The sequence below is a fragment of the Cnephaeus nilssonii genome (genome assembly GCF_951640355.1).
Source record: "Cnephaeus nilssonii genome assembly, chromosome: X".
In the NCBI taxonomy this organism is placed as follows: Eukaryota; Metazoa; Chordata; class Mammalia; order Chiroptera; family Vespertilionidae; genus Cnephaeus; species Cnephaeus nilssonii.
In genome coordinates this window covers 51,241,501-51,259,382 of record NC_137071.1, presented here as the reverse complement: position 1 = coordinate 51,259,382, position 17,882 = coordinate 51,241,501, and the positions used below count along the sequence as shown (strand labels likewise).

Here is a 17,882-nt window from a genome sequence, read left to right as displayed (position 1 = left end):
TCTCTTCCTCTCTGTAAAAAATCAATAAAATATATTTTAAAAAATTAATTTTAACTCATCTTTATATTTTCAAGGGGCCGTATAGAGTAATGGTTAAGAATGTAGGCTTTGGAGTGAGAGTACTTGAACTGTAATCCTAGCTTTGTCACTTATTAGCTGTGTGTCCTTGGGTAGATCACTTAACCTCTCTTTGCAGCTCAGTTTTATCATCTATAAAATGTAATGATTAAGGAAGATAATAGTGTAAAGTGCATAGGTTAGTGCATAGTACATTTTCAATGCCAATATAGAGTAAAGTTAGAATGGATATTTAAGATAAAGTACCAGGGTGTGGTTTAGGCTGCATTTCTTAGACCCCTTGGGTATCTGCTTTGATGGAAAAATTTGAGAAGTACCTCTCTAGATGGACCAAACTGCAGTTCTTAGTACTGATGAACTGTTCAGGAGTCCTCCAACTTCTTGGAAGCCCCACAAGAATTTAAAGTTACTGGGAAAATACCTATGGGGGCAACCCACCTCATTGGCATATTCTTAATAAGCATTGTGGGTACACATAAGTATGTCAAATTAGCTACTATGTGTGCCTTTTATTCAAGGATTGTGCATCTAGTGAGCATTTAGTAGTGATGACTTACTAATGTTATGTTGGTTATTTTATGGCAGGACTTTGGTATATGGGAACGTGGAGACAAGACCAACCAAGGGATCTCAGAATTGAATGCCAGTTCAGTTGGAATGGCAAAGGTAATTTTCCTTGCTTTGTTTGTCCCAGGTATGGGGTAAGGAAGTCTGGTACACCTTTGCACTAGATAAAGGCTTAATGTGAATATGGACGATCGTCAAATTAATTGTTCTTTTAAACCACAGGTACAATTCAGAGTCTTCCATAGAACTATGAACATATAGGTGAGGACATCTTTCATAAGCTCTGTTGTGGGGTCGAACCCTGAAGTCAAAATAAGACCACCGGAGGCTGCTAATTGATTAAAAAAGCAGGCAAGGATTTATTGAGCTGGCCAGCAATGGCCGTGAGAGCACCACACACAGGTGGAGTCCACCCTCACGACCGCGCTGTTCCAGGTGTAGGCAGTCCTTTTAAAGGTCTAAACCACAAAAATTTTCCTTTGTTCTAAATTCTGGGAACAGCCCGCAGGGCCGTTCCCAACCACATCCTGCTGGACATTGGAATGTGGCCCTATCTTATGAAAGCAGTTTTTACAGAAGCAGAATCAAGCAGAGTTAATAATCTCTAAAGGTTATCTACAGTTTCAACTCCTGGAGCTACTGAGTCAATGGGAATCAATCTCCTGTGATTCTGGTCCACAGGCACAGGAACTACCCTATTGTTTAAGCAAGTAAGTGCGTGCAGAAGCCAGAATAGCAGGGTTAAAATTCAAACAGCAGTTTTTACCTAAGTATGGTTGCTGCCATACTTCAAGCTCCAGATTTATATATCCAAACTAGTTTTGTAGCATATCTCTACTTACATATTCTACAAGGACCTAAGAAAACATATCTTAAAGTAAACTCATCCTCTCTACCATTCCAAAAACAAAAAAAAAAGGAGGTCTTTGGTCCTTCTGTACACCATTTGACAAAGCTTGATCATGGAACCATTTCTCTTTATTGTTGTTTTGTTTTTTAAAATATTTATTGTTGAAAGTATTATAAATAGCCCCAGTTTTTCCCCATTGACCATCTCCTCCCCACTCCTAACGCCTCCCAGGCCTTCACCACACTGTTGTCTGTGTCCATGGGTTATGCATATAAGTTTTGGTTAATCTCTTCCTGCCCCATCCCCCACCTTCCCTCTGAAAATTGTCATACACTTGTGGCTTTATTTCTGGTCTTTCAATTCTGTTCCATTGGTCTGTGTCTGTTTTTCTGCTAATACCATACAGTTTTTTCCCTTAAATTTAGAAACAAATTTTATTTAAGATCTGAATACATTATTCTATTGTTACAGAATTTACCAGGCGACTGAAAAATACGCAGGGAGTACTCAGAGATCCAGGATAAATCCATTTATTTTCAGATGTACAGTGACTCAGTGGGTCAGTTCTCCAAATCCTTGTGTGAGTGAATATGGAGGAAGATTTTCCTTTATACCCTTTGGTTTCTTTGTTCCCCAAATATGGATCAGGCTTCTGAACCTTTCGCGGGCTTTGCAAAAAGCCCCATGTGTTGGGATGGGGGACTTGAGACCACATCCAAAGGCCTGGCCTGGCGCCAACGCTGATAACCTCCGTGGGTTGTGTATGGTTCATGGTTTATGGCCTCTGTAAAATGGGAGTATTTAAGTAAATAGGTCTTGATAGACCAGATTGTTCATAAAGGGGCAGTGACTTAATTATAGGCTATCAGGAATGTACATTAGGTTACTGGCACAGATTCAGATTGCTAGCTCCCCCCAAAATGCCTTATATTCTCCATCATCCCCCCCCCACCTTGATCCTTAAGCTGATTTTAAGACTTGGGGATTCAATAGAAGACTCAAACCTGGGGAGTAGGGTGCTTAGCAGCTGAAGTCTTTTTCACCATCACCCAAGGGATTGTAATGGCAGTCCAGAGATCTGGTCTGGAGTAACATCTGGGGCTTCAGGGCTTACTGATTCTAAAACATGTTGGCTTTCTTGGAAGAAGGGAGAGGGAGTCTACACAGGTTTCTTCATTTCTGGCTTCAGATCAGTTCAAGTGGTGAGAAGCACGTCTCAGGGTCCCATCTATTTCTTCTCTGGTTGGCCCATCATCCTTGCTCTGCTCATGTCTGTCTAACTGCCTAAGACATTCCCTCAAGTATTCTGGCTCTGAATTCTTTCAGGGAAAATGGGCGTTAGTGGGCTTCTCTGGCTACTTCCATGCTGAGGAGGGACAAAGTTTTCTTTCAGAGCCAAGAGATCCTTGCTCTCTGTCAGAGGGAAGATGAGGCCTGGGCACAGAAGAAGGTGGACTTGTGACCTGGAGACAAACTGTATTATAAAATTTAGTATATTGAACAATTAGGACAGCAAGAGTTACAACAAATGATCTGGTGGAAGGCAAAGAAAACATTTCAGTTCTATTAACTCCTATTGAAACAGAATTTTTCTCCTTAAAATCACCCTTATGTTTATTAAAGAGCCAAATTAAGACCAATTTATCTATTGCATTCAATTTGGCCTGATTGTTTGCATAAACACAAGAATGGTAACTGACCGCCTTTGCTGGAATTTCATGATTGAGTCTCAATATGCACCGTAAGACAGGGAAGCTAAGCCATCCAGCTGCCATCAGGCCTGCCTGCAGTATCTGCTGGGTTAGCTGAATTCCTCACCAAGATCTGTACCTGCAGTGGCTCTACCCAGGCCTGCACCCTAGGCTTCAAGGCCCATCTCAGCAGCCCTCCTACTTGTTGTGGCCTAGAGAGCATGGGGGCTCCCTAGGGACACAGAGGTACCCTCGTTGCTCCCCTTCCATTGTGACCAACTGCCAGTGCTATCAAGCAAGATACTATGGTGGCTTTCTCCATGGCACTCAGATTGGCTTCAAGTCTTCAGAGTCCAGACAGACTCTCTAAAACATGACACTCCAGTCAAAGTTTTTGGTCAATAAAACCACCATTGGAAACCAGTCTTATTGAATTTATGCAAAGAAATGGATTGCCATGATTCATTCATTAAGAATTGCCAAATTTTGGAGGGATCATATAGGGAGAAAAATACACTAACCTCTTTAAGATCTTCTGATTTTCCTTGCCAGTCCTTTCCATGGACTCTTCAGAAGATGTAATATTTTTCCAAATGTATTATAACAAAACAGTAACTGTCTGCAAATGACAAGAAGAAAATTAAAATGACATGGTTAGGGATTTCATTATAATGCAGATGACATGGAATATTGTCCTTTCTGTAAAACCCAACATTCTATCTACATTAATAAAAGAGTAAGGTGCGAAAAGCATTCTAGAAAAAGATGGCGACCGGCAGGAAGGTAGGGAGAGAGAGAGTGTGAGTGAGGAACCCATAGAGGAGAGTGTAGACGTGTGAGGTGTGTGTGTGTGTATGAGCTAGGGTCAGTTAGATTCTGCAGGTCTTCCAAGGGGCTCCCTAACCGGGCAGTCCTAGACGGTGGAGCCCCGCGCACAAAGCGGACACTTCTCGGCGGCTGGTGTGGACTCGGAGACCACGCCATCTTGAGAAACAGAGCTGCCTGAGACTCCGATCCTGGCTTCTGACACAAACCAGGACCCTGCAGCCACTGGGGACAAAGAACTGCTATCACAGCTTCAGACCAACAAACAACAAGAATCCAGACTTCCCCGCAGATTTCCGTGAATCAAAGAGCCTATCCCCCTCCCCGCAGGCGCGCGGATAAGGCCATAGTAACTGATAGACCCGCCCCTCGCCCAAGCTGCCGAGCTTTGTGCAGGGACGCGCTCCCCCTTAGGGAATTTGACGCGTGCGCGCGCGTGGGACAGAAGCAGCTCCCCGTCGGGGAAATCTGTCAGTGCGCACAGAGGGCTCCCCTTCGGGGAATTTGGGGGAATTTGGCTCGCGGGTCACAGCTCCCCCTTCGGGGATTCTTAGAGCGTGCACAGAGGGGCTTCCCTTTAGGGAATTTGGCGCGCAGGACGGACTCCGCCACCCTTCCGGGACTCTGGGAGAGTGCACTGAGCCAGCTCACCTTCAGGATTTTAAGAATGTGCGCTCTAGCCGGTTTGGCTCAGTAGAGAGAGCACACACAGGACGCAGCTCCACTTCAGGGAATTTGGCACACCGGACACAGCTGCCTGGGATCCCTGACTCACAGCGCATTCACACTAAGAGCCAGCGACCCCAATTGTTGGTGCGTGCACACACAGGGACCCTGATTCTAAACGAGAAACCGCACAAGGCAACAGAGACTTTGACACTCGAGTCTTGGTGCAGACACAGGAAAACTCTGACTCCTGGCACATGCTAAGGATCTCATTTTCGGCACATACCAACAGTGTGGTGCAGACAGGGCCCCTGATTCTAAATGTGCACACGAGACCACACGGAACACTGGGGACACTGATCCTGGGCAAGTCTGGTTCACACCAACCAAAGGCAGCCACACGTCCTAGTGTCAGAGCACTTCAGTGAAACTAGGGTGGAGCGAAGTCCCCACAGCACACGGCCCAGGTCCACGCAAACTGAAGCTTGAGCTTTCTGGTAATAGCCAGAATGGGGAAACGAAATAACTCACAGAGGAAAGAAAATGTGGAGTCGCCAAGAAAGGAAATTAGTGAAACTGAAGCTTGCAACATGACCGAAAAGGAGTTCAGAGTAATGGTCGTGGAATTTATACATCGGATGGATGAGAAAAATCAACAACTTATGCAAGAATCAGGAAGAAATGAAAAGTGATATAGCTACAATCAAAAACACCATGGAAAGTTTCAACAGTAGACTACAAGAAGCAGAGGACCGAATTAGTGAGTTAGAAGATCAGGTACAGAAACAAGCTCAATCTGAACAGCAATTGGAGAAAAGAATTAAAAAGCAGGAGGAAAGCCTAAGGGAGCTTCGGGACAACATGAAACGAAGTAACATGCGTATAATAGGGCTGCCAGAAGGACAAGAAGAGCAGCAGGGATTAGAAAATCTATTTGAAGAAATAATGACAGAAAACTTCCCGGATATGGGAAAGATAAAAGTTACGCAAGTACAGAGAGTCCCAAGCAGGATCAACCCCAAAAGACCCACACCAAGACATGTCATAATTTCAATGGCAAATATAAATGATAAAGAGAGAATCCTAAAGGCGGCAAGAGAGAGACAGAGAGTTACCTACAAAGGAACACCCATCAGATTGTCAAGTGATTACTCAACAGAAACACAACAAGCTAGAAGTGAATGGAAGGAGGTATACAAAGTGTTGCAAAGCAAAGGACTGAATCCAAGAATACTATATCCAGCAAGACTATCAATCAAAATTGAAGGGGACGCCATCTTGAGAAACAGAGCTGCCTGAGACTCGGATCCTGGCTTCTGACACAAACCAGGACCCTGCAGCCACTGGGGACAGAGAACTGCTATCACAGCTCCAGACCAAAAACAACAAGAATCCAGACTTCCCCGCAGATTTCCGTGAGTCAAAGAGCCTATCCCCCTCCTCACAGGCGCGTGGATAGCGCCATAGTAACTGATAGACCCGCCCCTCCCCCAAGCTGCTGAGCGCCCACAGGCGCGCGGAAAGCGCCATAGTAACTGATAGACCTGCCCCGCGCCCAAGCGGCTGAGCTTTGCGCAGGGACGCGCTCCTCCATAGGGAATTTGGCGCGCGCGGGACAGAAGCAGCTCCCCGTCGGGGAAATATGTCAGTGCGCACACAGGGCTCCCCTTCGGGGAATTTGGGGGAATTTGGCTCGCGGGTCACAGCTCCCCCTTCGGGGAGTCTTAGAGCGTGCACAGAGGGGCTTCCCTTTGGGGAATTTGGCGCGCAGGACGGACTCCGCCCCCCTTCCGGGACTCTGGGAGAGTTCACTGAGCCAGCTCACCTTCAGGATTTTAAGAATGTGCGCTCTAGCCGGTTTGGCTCAGTAGAGAGAGCACACACAGGACGCAGCTCCACTTCAGGGAATTTGGCACGCCGGAAACAGCTGCCTGGGATCCCTGACTCACAGCACATTCACACTAAGAGCCAGCGACCCCAATTGTTGGTGCGTGCACACACAGGGACCCTGATTCTCAACGAGAAACCGCACAAGGCAACAGAGACTTTGACACTTGAGTCTTGGTGCAGACACAGGGAAACTCTGACTCCTGGCACATGCTAAGGATCTCATTTTCGGCACATACCAACAGTGTGGTGCAGACAGGGCCCCTGATTCTAAATGTGCACACGAGACCACACGGAACACTGGGGACACTGATCCTGGGCAAGTCTGGTTCCCACCAACCAAAGGCAGCCACACGTCCTAGTGTCAGAGCACTTCAGTGAAACTAGGGTGGAGCGAAGTCCCCACAGCACACGGCCCAGGTCCACGCAAACTGAAGCTTGAGCTTTCTGGTAATAGCCAGAATGGGGAAACGAAATAACTCACAGAGGAAAGAAAATATGGAGTCGCCAAGAAAGGAAATTAGTGAAACTGAAGCTTGCAACATGACCGAAAAGGAGTTCAGAGTAATGGTCATGGAATTTATACATCGGATGGATGAGAAAATCAACAACTTATGCAAGAATCAGGAAGAAATGAAAAGTGGTATAGCTACAATCAAAAACACCATGGAAAGTTTCAACAGTAGACTACAAGAAGCAGAGGACCGAATTAGTGAGTTAGAAGATCAGGTACAGAAACAAGCTCAATCTGAACAGCAATTGGAGAAAAAAATTAAAAAGCAGGAGGAAAGCCTAAGGGAGCTTCGGGACAACATGAAACGAAGTAACATGCGTATAATAGGGCTGCCAGAAGAACAAAAGGAGCAGCAGGGATTAGAAAATCTATTCGAAGAAATAATGACAGAAAACTTCCCAGATATGGGAAAGATAAAAGTTACGCAAGTACAGAGAGTCCCAAGCAGGATCAACCCCAAAAGACCCACACCAAGACATGTCATAATTTCAATGGCAAATATAAATGATAAAGAGAGAATCCTAAAGGCGGCAAGAGAGAGACAGAGAGTTACCTACAAAGGAACACCCATCAGATTGTCAAATGATTACTCAACAGAAACACAACAAGCTAGAAGTGAATGGAAGGAGGTATACAAAGTGTTGCAAAGCAAAGGACTGAATCCAAGAATACTATATCCAGCAAGACTATCAATCAAAATTGAAGGGGAAATCAGGAGCTTTGCAAACAAAAAAAGCCTCAGGGAGTTTATCACCACCAAACCAGCAATGCAAGAATTGCTAAAGGGAATACTGTAAAAAGAAGAAATAAACAGGTAAGAAGGAATACAGACACAAAAATAGATATGACTACAAACAAATACCTTTCAGTAATAACTTTAAATGTAAACGGACTAAATGCTCCAATCAAAAGACATCGAGTAGCTGAATGGATAAAAAAACACGACCCATATATATGCTGTCTACAAGAGACCCACCTCAGAACAAGAGACTCACACAGATTGAAAGTGAAGGGATGGAAAAATATCTTTCAGGCAAATGGAAATGAAAAAAAAGCTGGGGTAGCAATACTTATATCTGACAAAATAGACCTCAAAGTAAATGCCATAACAAGAGATAAGGAAGGCCACTTCATAATACTAAAGGGAGAAATCCAACAAGAAGAAATAATTCTGGTAAACATATACGCTCCCAATATAGAAGCACCCAAATACATAAAAAAACTCCTGGAGGATATCAAGGGAAAGATTAATAGCAATACAATCATAGTAGGAGACTTTAATACCCCACTATCACCACTGGACAAATCCTCTAAACAAAAAATCGGCAAAGAAACATCAATCCTAAATGACTCACTAGACCAGATGGAATTAATTGACATCTTCAGAACATTTCACCCCAAAGCCACAGAATATACATTCTTCTCAAGTGCACATGGGTCATTTTCAAATATAGACCATATGCTGGGTCACAGGCAAAGTCTCTTCAAATTCAAGAAGATAGAAATTATATCAAGCATCTTCTCAGATCACAGTGGCAAAAAACTGGAAATCAACTACAATAAATACAATCCAAAGAAATCAAACACATGGAGACTAAACAGCATGCTATTAAACAAGGACTGGGTCACCAGAGAGATCAAGGAAGAAATAAAAAACATCATGGCAACAAATGACAATGAAAACACAACAATCCAAAATCTATGGGACACAGCGAAAGCAGTCTTGATAGGGAAGTTCATAGCTCTACAAGCCTATTGCAAAAAAACAAGAAACAATGGTAATAAATTACTTAACCCTACAACTCACAGAGCTAGAAAAAGAGCAGCAAGAAAAACCCAGTGTAACCAGAAGGAAGGAAATAACAAAGATCAGAGCGGAGATAAATGACATAGAGACCAAAGAAACAATACATAAGATCAACAAAACCAAGAGCTGGTTCTTTGAAAGGATAAACAAGATTGATGGACCTCTAGCCAGGCTCACCAAGAAGCAAAGAGAGAGGACCCAAATAAACAAAATCAGAAATGAAAGAGGTGAAATAACAAGAGACCCCACTGAGATACAAAGGACTGTTACAAAATACTACGAACAACTCTATTCCAACAAACTGGACAACCTGGAGGAAATGGACAGATTCCTAGAAAAATATAACCTTCCAAAAATCAATCAAGAGGAATCTAAACAGCTCAATAGGCCAATAACTATGGAAGAAATTGAAGCAGTCATCAAAAAGCTTCCGGCAAACAAAAGCCCGGGGCCTGATGGCTTCACAGGAGAGTTTTACCAAACATTCAAGGAAGAACTAAAACCTATCCTCCTCAGACTATTCCAAAAAATTCAAGGGGAAGGAACACTTCCAAGCTCCTTCTATGAAGCCAGCATCACCCTAATACCAAAACCAGATAAAGACAACACAATGAAAGAGAATTACAGACCAATATCCCTCATGAACATAGATGCCAAAATCCTCAACAAAATTCTCGCAAATCGGCTCCAGCAGTACATCAGAAAGATCATACACCATGACCAAGTAGGATTTATCCCAGGAATGCAAGGATGGTACAATATCCGCAAATCAATAAACGTGATACATCACATAAACAAATTGAAAGATAAAAATCACATAGTCATATCAATTGATGCAGAAAAAGCATTTGACAAAATCCAACACCCTTTCTTGATAAAAACTCTCAACAAGGTAGGAATAGAAGGCTCATACCTCAACATAATAAAAGCTATATATGATAAACCCACAGCAAACATCATACTCAATGGACAAAATCTAAAAACATTTCCCCTAAGAACAGGAACAAGACAGGGATGCCCACTCTCACCACTCCTGTTTGACATAGTACTGGAAGTATTAGCCATTGCAATTAGACAAGAAGAAGAAATAAGAGGCATCCAAATTGGAAAAGAACAAGTAAAGCTGTCTTTATTTGCAGACGACATGATATTGTACATAAAAAATCCGAAAGACTCCATCAAAAAACTAATAGACTTAATAAATGAATTTGGCAATGTAGCAGGATACAAAATTAACGCCAAGAAATCTATGGCCTTTCTATACACCAATAGTGAACTTACAGACAGAGAGACTAAAAAGGCAATCCCATTTACCATCGCACCAAAAAAATTAAGATACCTAGGAATAAACTTAACTAAGGAGGTATAAGACCTATACACGGAAAACTACAGGACACTGAAAAAAGATATAGAGGAAGACGTAAACAGATGGAAGAACATACCATGTTCATGGATTGGTAGAATCAACATCATTAAAATGTCCATACTACCCAAAGCAATCTATAGATTCAATGCACTCCCCATTAAAATACCAACGGCATATTTCACAGACCTTGAAAGAACTCTCCAAAAATTCATCTGGAATAAAAAAAAGTCCCCGAATAGCCACAGCAATCCTGAGAAAGAAGAATAAAGTAGGAGGGATCTCAATACTAGATTTCAAGCTGTATTACAAAGCCACTGTTCTCAAAACAGCCTGGTACTGGCACAAGAACAGACATATAGATCAATGGAACAGAATAGAGAATCCAGATATTGACCCAAACCACCATGCTCAATTAATATTTGACAAAGGAGGCATGAACATACAATGGAATAAAGACAGTCTCTTCAATAAATGGTGTTGGGAAAATTGGACAGATACATGCAAAAAAATGAAGCTTGATCACCAACTTACGCCATACACAAAAATAAACTCAAAATGGATACAGGACTTAAACATAAGACGGGAAACCATAAAAATACTAGAGCAATCCACAGGCAGCAAAATGTCAGACATATGCCAAAAGAAATGCTTCACTGACACTGCCCCTAGGGCAATGGAAGCTAAAGAGAAAATTAACAAATGGGACTACATCAAAATAAAAAGCTTTTTCACAGAAAAAGAAACCATCAACAAAACAACAAGAAGGCCCACTGCATGGGAGAACATATTTGCAAATGGCATCACTGATAAAGTTTTAATCTCCAACATCTACAGGCAGCTTATACAACTTAATAACAGGAAGATAAATGATCCAATAAAAAAATGGGCAACAGACCTAAATAGAATCTTTTCAAAAGAAGACAGAAGGAAGGCCAAAAGACACATGAAAACATGCTCAACGTCACTAATTATCCGAGAGATGCAAATCAAAACAACAATGCGGTACCATCTCACACCTGTCAGAATGGCTATCATCAACAAATCAACAAACGACAAGTGTTGGCGAGGATGCGGAGAAAAAGGAACCCTTGTGCACTGCTGGTGGGAATGCAGACTGGAGCAGCCACTGTGGAGAACAGTATGGAGTTTCCTCAAAAAACTGAAAATGGAACTCCCATTTGACCCAGTAATCCCACTCCTGGGAATATATCCGAAGAAACTAGAAACACCAATTAGAAAGGATATATACACCCCTATGTTCATAGCAGCACAATTCACCACAGCTAAGATTTGGAAACAGCCTAGGTGCCCGTCAGCAGATGACTGGATCAGAAAGCTATGGTACATCTACACAATGGAATACTATGCTGCCATAAAAAAGAAGGAATTCTCATCATTTTCAGCAACCTGGGAGGAATTGGAGAACATTATGTTAAGTGAAATAAGTCAGTCAATGAAAGAAAAATACCACATGATCTCACTCATTTATGGATGATAAAGAACATTATAAACTTGAACAAAAAGATAGATACAGAGACAGTAAAGCATCAAACAGACTGTCAAATTACAAGGGGAAGGTTAGGGAGAGGTGGGGGAGATAAGAGATCAATCAAAGGACTTGTATGCATGCATATAAGCATAACCAATGGATGCAAAACTCTGGGGGTTGGGGGCATATATGGGAGTGGGGTGTGGTGGGGCAATGGTAAGATATGTACACATATAATACCTTAATAAAAAAAATTGAAAAAAAAATTGAAGGGGAAATCAGGAGCTTTGCAGACAAAAAAAGGCTCAGGGAGTTTATCACCACCAAACCAGCAATGCAAGAATTGCTAAAGGGAATACTGTAAAAAGAAGAAATAAACTGGTAAGAAGGAATACAGACACAAAAATAGATATGACTACAAACAAATACCTTTCAGTAATAACTTTAAATGTAAACGGACTAAATGCTCCAATCAAAAGACATCGAGTAGCTGAATGGATAAAAAAACACGACCCATATATATGCTGTCTACAAGAGACCCACCTCAGAACAAGAGACTCACACAGATTGAAAGTGAAGGGATGGAAAAATATCTTTCAGGCAAATGGAAATGAAAAAAAAGCTGGGGTAGCAATACTTATATCTGACAAAATAGACCTCAAAGTAAATGCCATAACAAGATATAAGGAAGGCTACTTCATAATACTAAAGGGAGAAATCCAACAAGAAGAAATAATTCTGGTAAACATATACGCTCCCAATATAGGAGCACCCAAATACATAAAATAACTTCTGGAGGATATCAAGGGAGAGATTAATAGCAATACAATCATAGTAGGAGACTTTAATACCCCACTATCACCACTGGACAAATCCTCTAAACAAAAAATCAGCAAAGAAACAGCAATCCTAACTGACTCACTAGACCAGATGGAATTAATTGACATCTTCAGAACATTTCACCCCAAAGCTACAGAATATACGTTCTTCTCAAGTGCACATGGGTCATTTTCAAAGATAGACCATGTGCTGGGTCACAGGCAAAGTCTCTTCAAATTCAAGAAGATAGAAATTATATCAAGCATCTTCTCAGATCACAGTGGCATAAAACTGGAAATCAACACAATCCAAAGATATCAAACACATGGAGACTAAACAGCATGCTATTAAACAAGGAATGGGTCACCAGAGAGATCAAGGAAGAAATAAAAAACATCATGGCAACAAATGACAATGAAAACACAACAATCCAAAATCTATGGGACACAGCGAAAGTAGTCTTGAGAGGGAAGTTGATAGCTCTACAAGCCTATTGCAAAAAACAAGAAACAATGGTAATAAATTACTTAACCCTACAACTCAAAGTGCTAGAAAAAGAGCAGCAAGAAAATCCCAGTGTAACCAGAAAGAAGGAAATAACAAAGATCAGAGCGGAGATAAATGACATAGAGACCAAAGAAACAATACATATGATCAACAAACCCAAGAGCTGGTTCTTTGAAAGGATAAACAAGATTGATGGACCTCTAGCCAGGCTCACGAAGAAGCAAAGAGAGAAGACCCAAAAAAATAAAATCAGAAATGAAAGAGGTGAAATAACAACAGACTCCGCTGAGATACAAAGGACTGTTACAAAATACTACGAACAACTCTATTCCAACAAACTGGACAACCTGGAGGAAATGGACAGATTCCTAGAAAAATATAACCTTCCAAAAATCAATCAAGAGGAATCTAAACAGCTCAATAGGCCAATAACTATGGACGAAATTGAAGCAGTCATCAAAAAGCTTCCGGCAAACAAAAGCCCGGGGCCTGATGGCTTCACAGGAGAGTTTTACCAAACATTCAAGGAAGAACTAAAACCTATCCTCCTCAGACTATTCCAAAAAATTCAAGGGGAAGGAACACTTCCAAGCTCCTTCTATGAAGCCAGCATCACCCTAATACCAAAACCAGATAAAGACAACACAATGAAAGAGAATTACAGACCAATATCCCTCATGAACATAGATGCCAAAATCCTCAACAAAATTCTCGCAAATCGGCTCCAGCAGTACATCAGAAAGATCATACACCATGACCAAGTAGGATTTATCCCAGGAATGCAAGGATGGTACATTATCCGCAAATCAATAAACGTGATACATCACATAAACAAATTGAAAGATAAAAATCACATAGTCATATCAATTGATGCAGACAAAGCATTTGACAAAATCCAACACCCTTTCTTGATAAAAAACTCTCAACAAGGTAGGAATAGAAGGCTCATACCTCAACATAATAAAAGCTATATATGATAAACCCACAGCAAACATCATACTCAATGGACAAAAACTAAAAACATTTCCCCTAAGAACAGGAACAAGACAGGGATGCCTACTCTCACCACTCCTGTTTGACATAGTACTGGAAGTATTAGCTATCGCAATTAGACAAGAAGAAGAAATAAAAGGCATCCAAATTGGAAAAGAACAAGTAAAGCTGTCTTTATTTGCAGACGACATGATATTGTACATAAAAAATCCGAAAGACTCCTTCAAAAAACTAATAGACTTAATAAATGAATTCGGCAATGTAGCAGGATACAAAATTAACGCCAAGAAATCTATGGCTTTTCTATACACCAATAGTGAACTTACAGAAAGAGAGACTAAAAAAGCAATCCCATTTACCATCGCACCAAAAAAATTAAGATACCTAGGAATAAACTTAACTAAGGAGGTAAAAGACCTATACACGGAAAACTACAGGACACTGAAAAAAGATATAGAGGAAGACGTAAACAGATGGAAGAACATACCATGTTCATGGATTGGTAGAATCAACATCATTAAAATGTCCATACTACCCAAAGCAATCTATAGATTCAATGCACTCCCCATTAAAATACCAACGGCGTATTTCACAGACCTTGAAAGAACTCTACAAAAATTCATCTGGAATAAAAAAAGACCCCGAATAGCCACAGCAATCCTGAGAAAGAAGAATAAAGTAGGAGGGATCTCAATACCAGATTTCAAGCTGTATTACAAAGCCACTGTTCTCAAAACAGCCTGATACTGGCACAAGAACAGACATATAGATCAATAGAACAGAATAGAAAATCCAGATATTGACCCAAACCACTATGCTCAATTAATATTTGACAAAGGAGGCATGAACATACAATGGAATAAAGACAGTCTCTTTAATAAATGGTGTTGGGAAAATTGGACAGATACATGCAAAAAAAATGAAGCTTGATCACCAACTTACGCCATACACAAAAATAAACTCAAAATGGATACAGGACTTAAACATAAGACGGGAAACCATAAAAATATTAGAGCAATCCACAGGTAGCAAAATCTCAGACATATGCCAAAAGAAATGCTTCACTGACACTGCCCCTAGGGCAATGGAAGCTAAGGAGAAAATTAACAAATGGGACTACATCAAAATAAAAAGCTTTCTCACAGCAAAAGAAACCATCAAGAAAACAAAAAGAAGGCCCACTGCATGGGAGAACATATTTGCAATTGGCATCACTGATAAAGGTTTAATCTCCAACATCTACAGGCAGCTTATACAACTTAATAAAAGGAAGATAAATGATCCAATAAAAAAAATGGGCAACAGACCTAAATAGAATCTTTTCAAAAGAAGACAGAAGGAAGGCCAAGAGACACATGAAAACATGCTCAACGTCACTAATTATCCGAGAGATGCAAATCAAAACAACAATGCGGTACCATCTCACACCTGTCAGATTGGCTATCATCAACAAATCAACAAACGACAAGTGTTGGCGAGGATGCGGAGAAAAAGGAACCCTCGTGCACTGCTGGTGGGAATGCAGATTGGTGCAGCCACTGTGGAGAACAGTATGGAGTTTCCTCAAAAAACTGAAAATAGAACTCCCATTTGACCCAGTAATCCCACTCCTGGGAATATATCTGAAGAAACTAGAAACACCAATCAGAAAGGATATATGCACCCCTATGTTCATAGCAGCAAAATTCACCATAGCTAAGATTTGGAAACAGCCTAGGTGCCCGTCAGCAGATGACTGGATCAGAAAACTGTGGTACATCTACACAATGGAATACTATGCTGCCATAAAAAAGAAGGAATTCTCATCATTTGCAGCAACCTGGATGGAATTGAAGAACATTATGTTAAGTGAAATAAGTCAGTCAATGAAAGAAAAATACCACATGATCTCACTCATTTATGGGTAATAAAGAACATTATAAACTTGAACAAAAAGATAGATACCGAGACAGTAAAGCATCAAACAGACTATCAAATTACAGGGGGAAGGTTATGGAGAGGTGGGGGAGATAAGAGATCAATCAAAGGACTTGTATGCATGCATATATGCATAACCAATGGATGCAAAACTCTGGGGGGTGAGGGCATATATGGTAGTGGGGTGGGGGGGCAATGGTAAGATATGTACACATATAATACCTTAATAAAAAAATTGAAAATAAAAAATAAAAAAAATAAAAGAGTAAGGTGCAAATTGACCATACCTTCACGATGCCCACCAGCCAATCAGGAGTGAGTATACAAATTAACCCAACAAAGATGGAGGGTTAATTTGCATACGCAGGCGCTGAGCGGCCTGGAGGTGGGGCAGGAAGCTTGTGTCGTCGTCATGGCGATAACACAGGCATTCCACACTGCCCCAGGCACTCTGGGCCTCTGGGCAGCGTGGGAAGGTGGAAAGGTGGCTCCGTCCCGAGCCAAGGCGGTGCCGGCAGCCAGGGGAAGGAAGGCCCGTTCTTGCACGAATCTTTGTGCATCGGGCCTCTAGTAATATTAAAACTAACTAGAGGCCCAATGCATGAAATTCATGCAAGAGTAGGCCTTCCTTCTCCCGGCTGCCGGCACTGGCTGCCCTGTGGCACCCAGGACCTGGGCTTCCCTCGCAGCCCCAGCTTCATCCAGAAGGGCATCCAGAAGTACATCAGGTCTAATTAGCATATTACACTTTTATCATTATAGACTAGAGGCTCGGTGTACGAAATTCGTGCACGGAGGGGGGTTGTCCCTCAGCCCAGCCTGTACCTTCTCCAATCTGGGATGCCTCGAGGGATGTCCGAATGCCCGTTTAGGCCCGATCCCACCAGGATCGGGCCTAAACGGGCAGTTGAACAACCCTCTCACAATCCAGGACTGCTGGCTCCCAAAAGCTTGCCTGCCTGCATTCCTGATTGCCCCTAACCGCTTCTGCCTGCCAGCATGATCACCCCCTAACCACTCTGCTGCCAGCCTGTTTGCCCCCAACTTCCCTCCTCTGTCGGCCTGGTCACCCCTAACTGCTTTCCCCTGCAGGGTTGATCACCTCCAACTGCCCTCCCTTGCAGGCCTGGTCCCTCTCAACTGCCCTCTCCTGCTGGCCATCTTGTGTCCACATGGGGGCAGGATCTTTGATCACATGGGGGCAGCTATATTGTGTGTTGCAGTGATGATCAATCTGCATATTACTCTTTTATTAGATAGGATAGAGGCCTGGCACAGGGGTGGGGCCAGCTGGTTTGCCCTGAAGGGTGTCCTGGATCAGGGTGGGGTTCCCTTGGGGCGTGGGGCGGCCTGAGTGAGGGGCCTGTGGTGGTTTGCAGGCCGGCCACGCCCCCTGGCAACCCAAGCAGAGGCCCTGGTATCTGGAATTTATTTTCCTTCTACAATTGAAACTTTGTAGCCTGGAGCAGAGCCAAGCCAGGGGCTCCCTCCAAGGCTGGCAGCCATTTGTGTTGGGGTTATAATTGAAACTTTGTTGCCTTAAGCGGGTGGGCCTGGCCAGGGTGTGGGGAAAGCTTTTCTTCCCCTGTTGCCAGTGGCAACCCTGGCCTGCTCTCTCAAGCTCCATTCTGCTGCCATTTGTTTACCTTCTATAATTGAAACTTTGTAGCTTGAGTGGAGGCTTAGGCCTGGCCAGGGCAGGCAGAAAGCTTGGCTTCCTCTGTTACCTAGGAAACCTTGCTCTCTGTGGCTGTAGCCATCTTGGTTTGGGTTAATTTGCATACTCACTCTGATTGGATGGTGGGTGTTGCTTGTGGGCGTGGCTTGTGGGTATGTCAGAGGTATGGTCAATTTGCATATTTGTCTATTATTAGATAGGATAACCATTAGTTATAACTGTATTTCA

The 17,882-nt window shown here is 42.3% G+C and overlaps 1 protein-coding gene across 1 annotated transcript in view; it reads left to right on the top strand.

The window, feature by feature from the left end:
- PHKA1 (phosphorylase kinase regulatory subunit alpha 1) overlaps nt 1-17,882 on the top strand; it is a 371,877-nt gene that overhangs the window by 65,209 nt on the left and 288,786 nt on the right. The window contains exon 7 of the mRNA XM_079765335.1: nt 664-744. Within this exon, the coding sequence (XP_079621461.1) occupies nt 664-744 (81 nt within the window). The remainder of the gene's footprint in view (nt 1-663; nt 745-17,882) is intronic.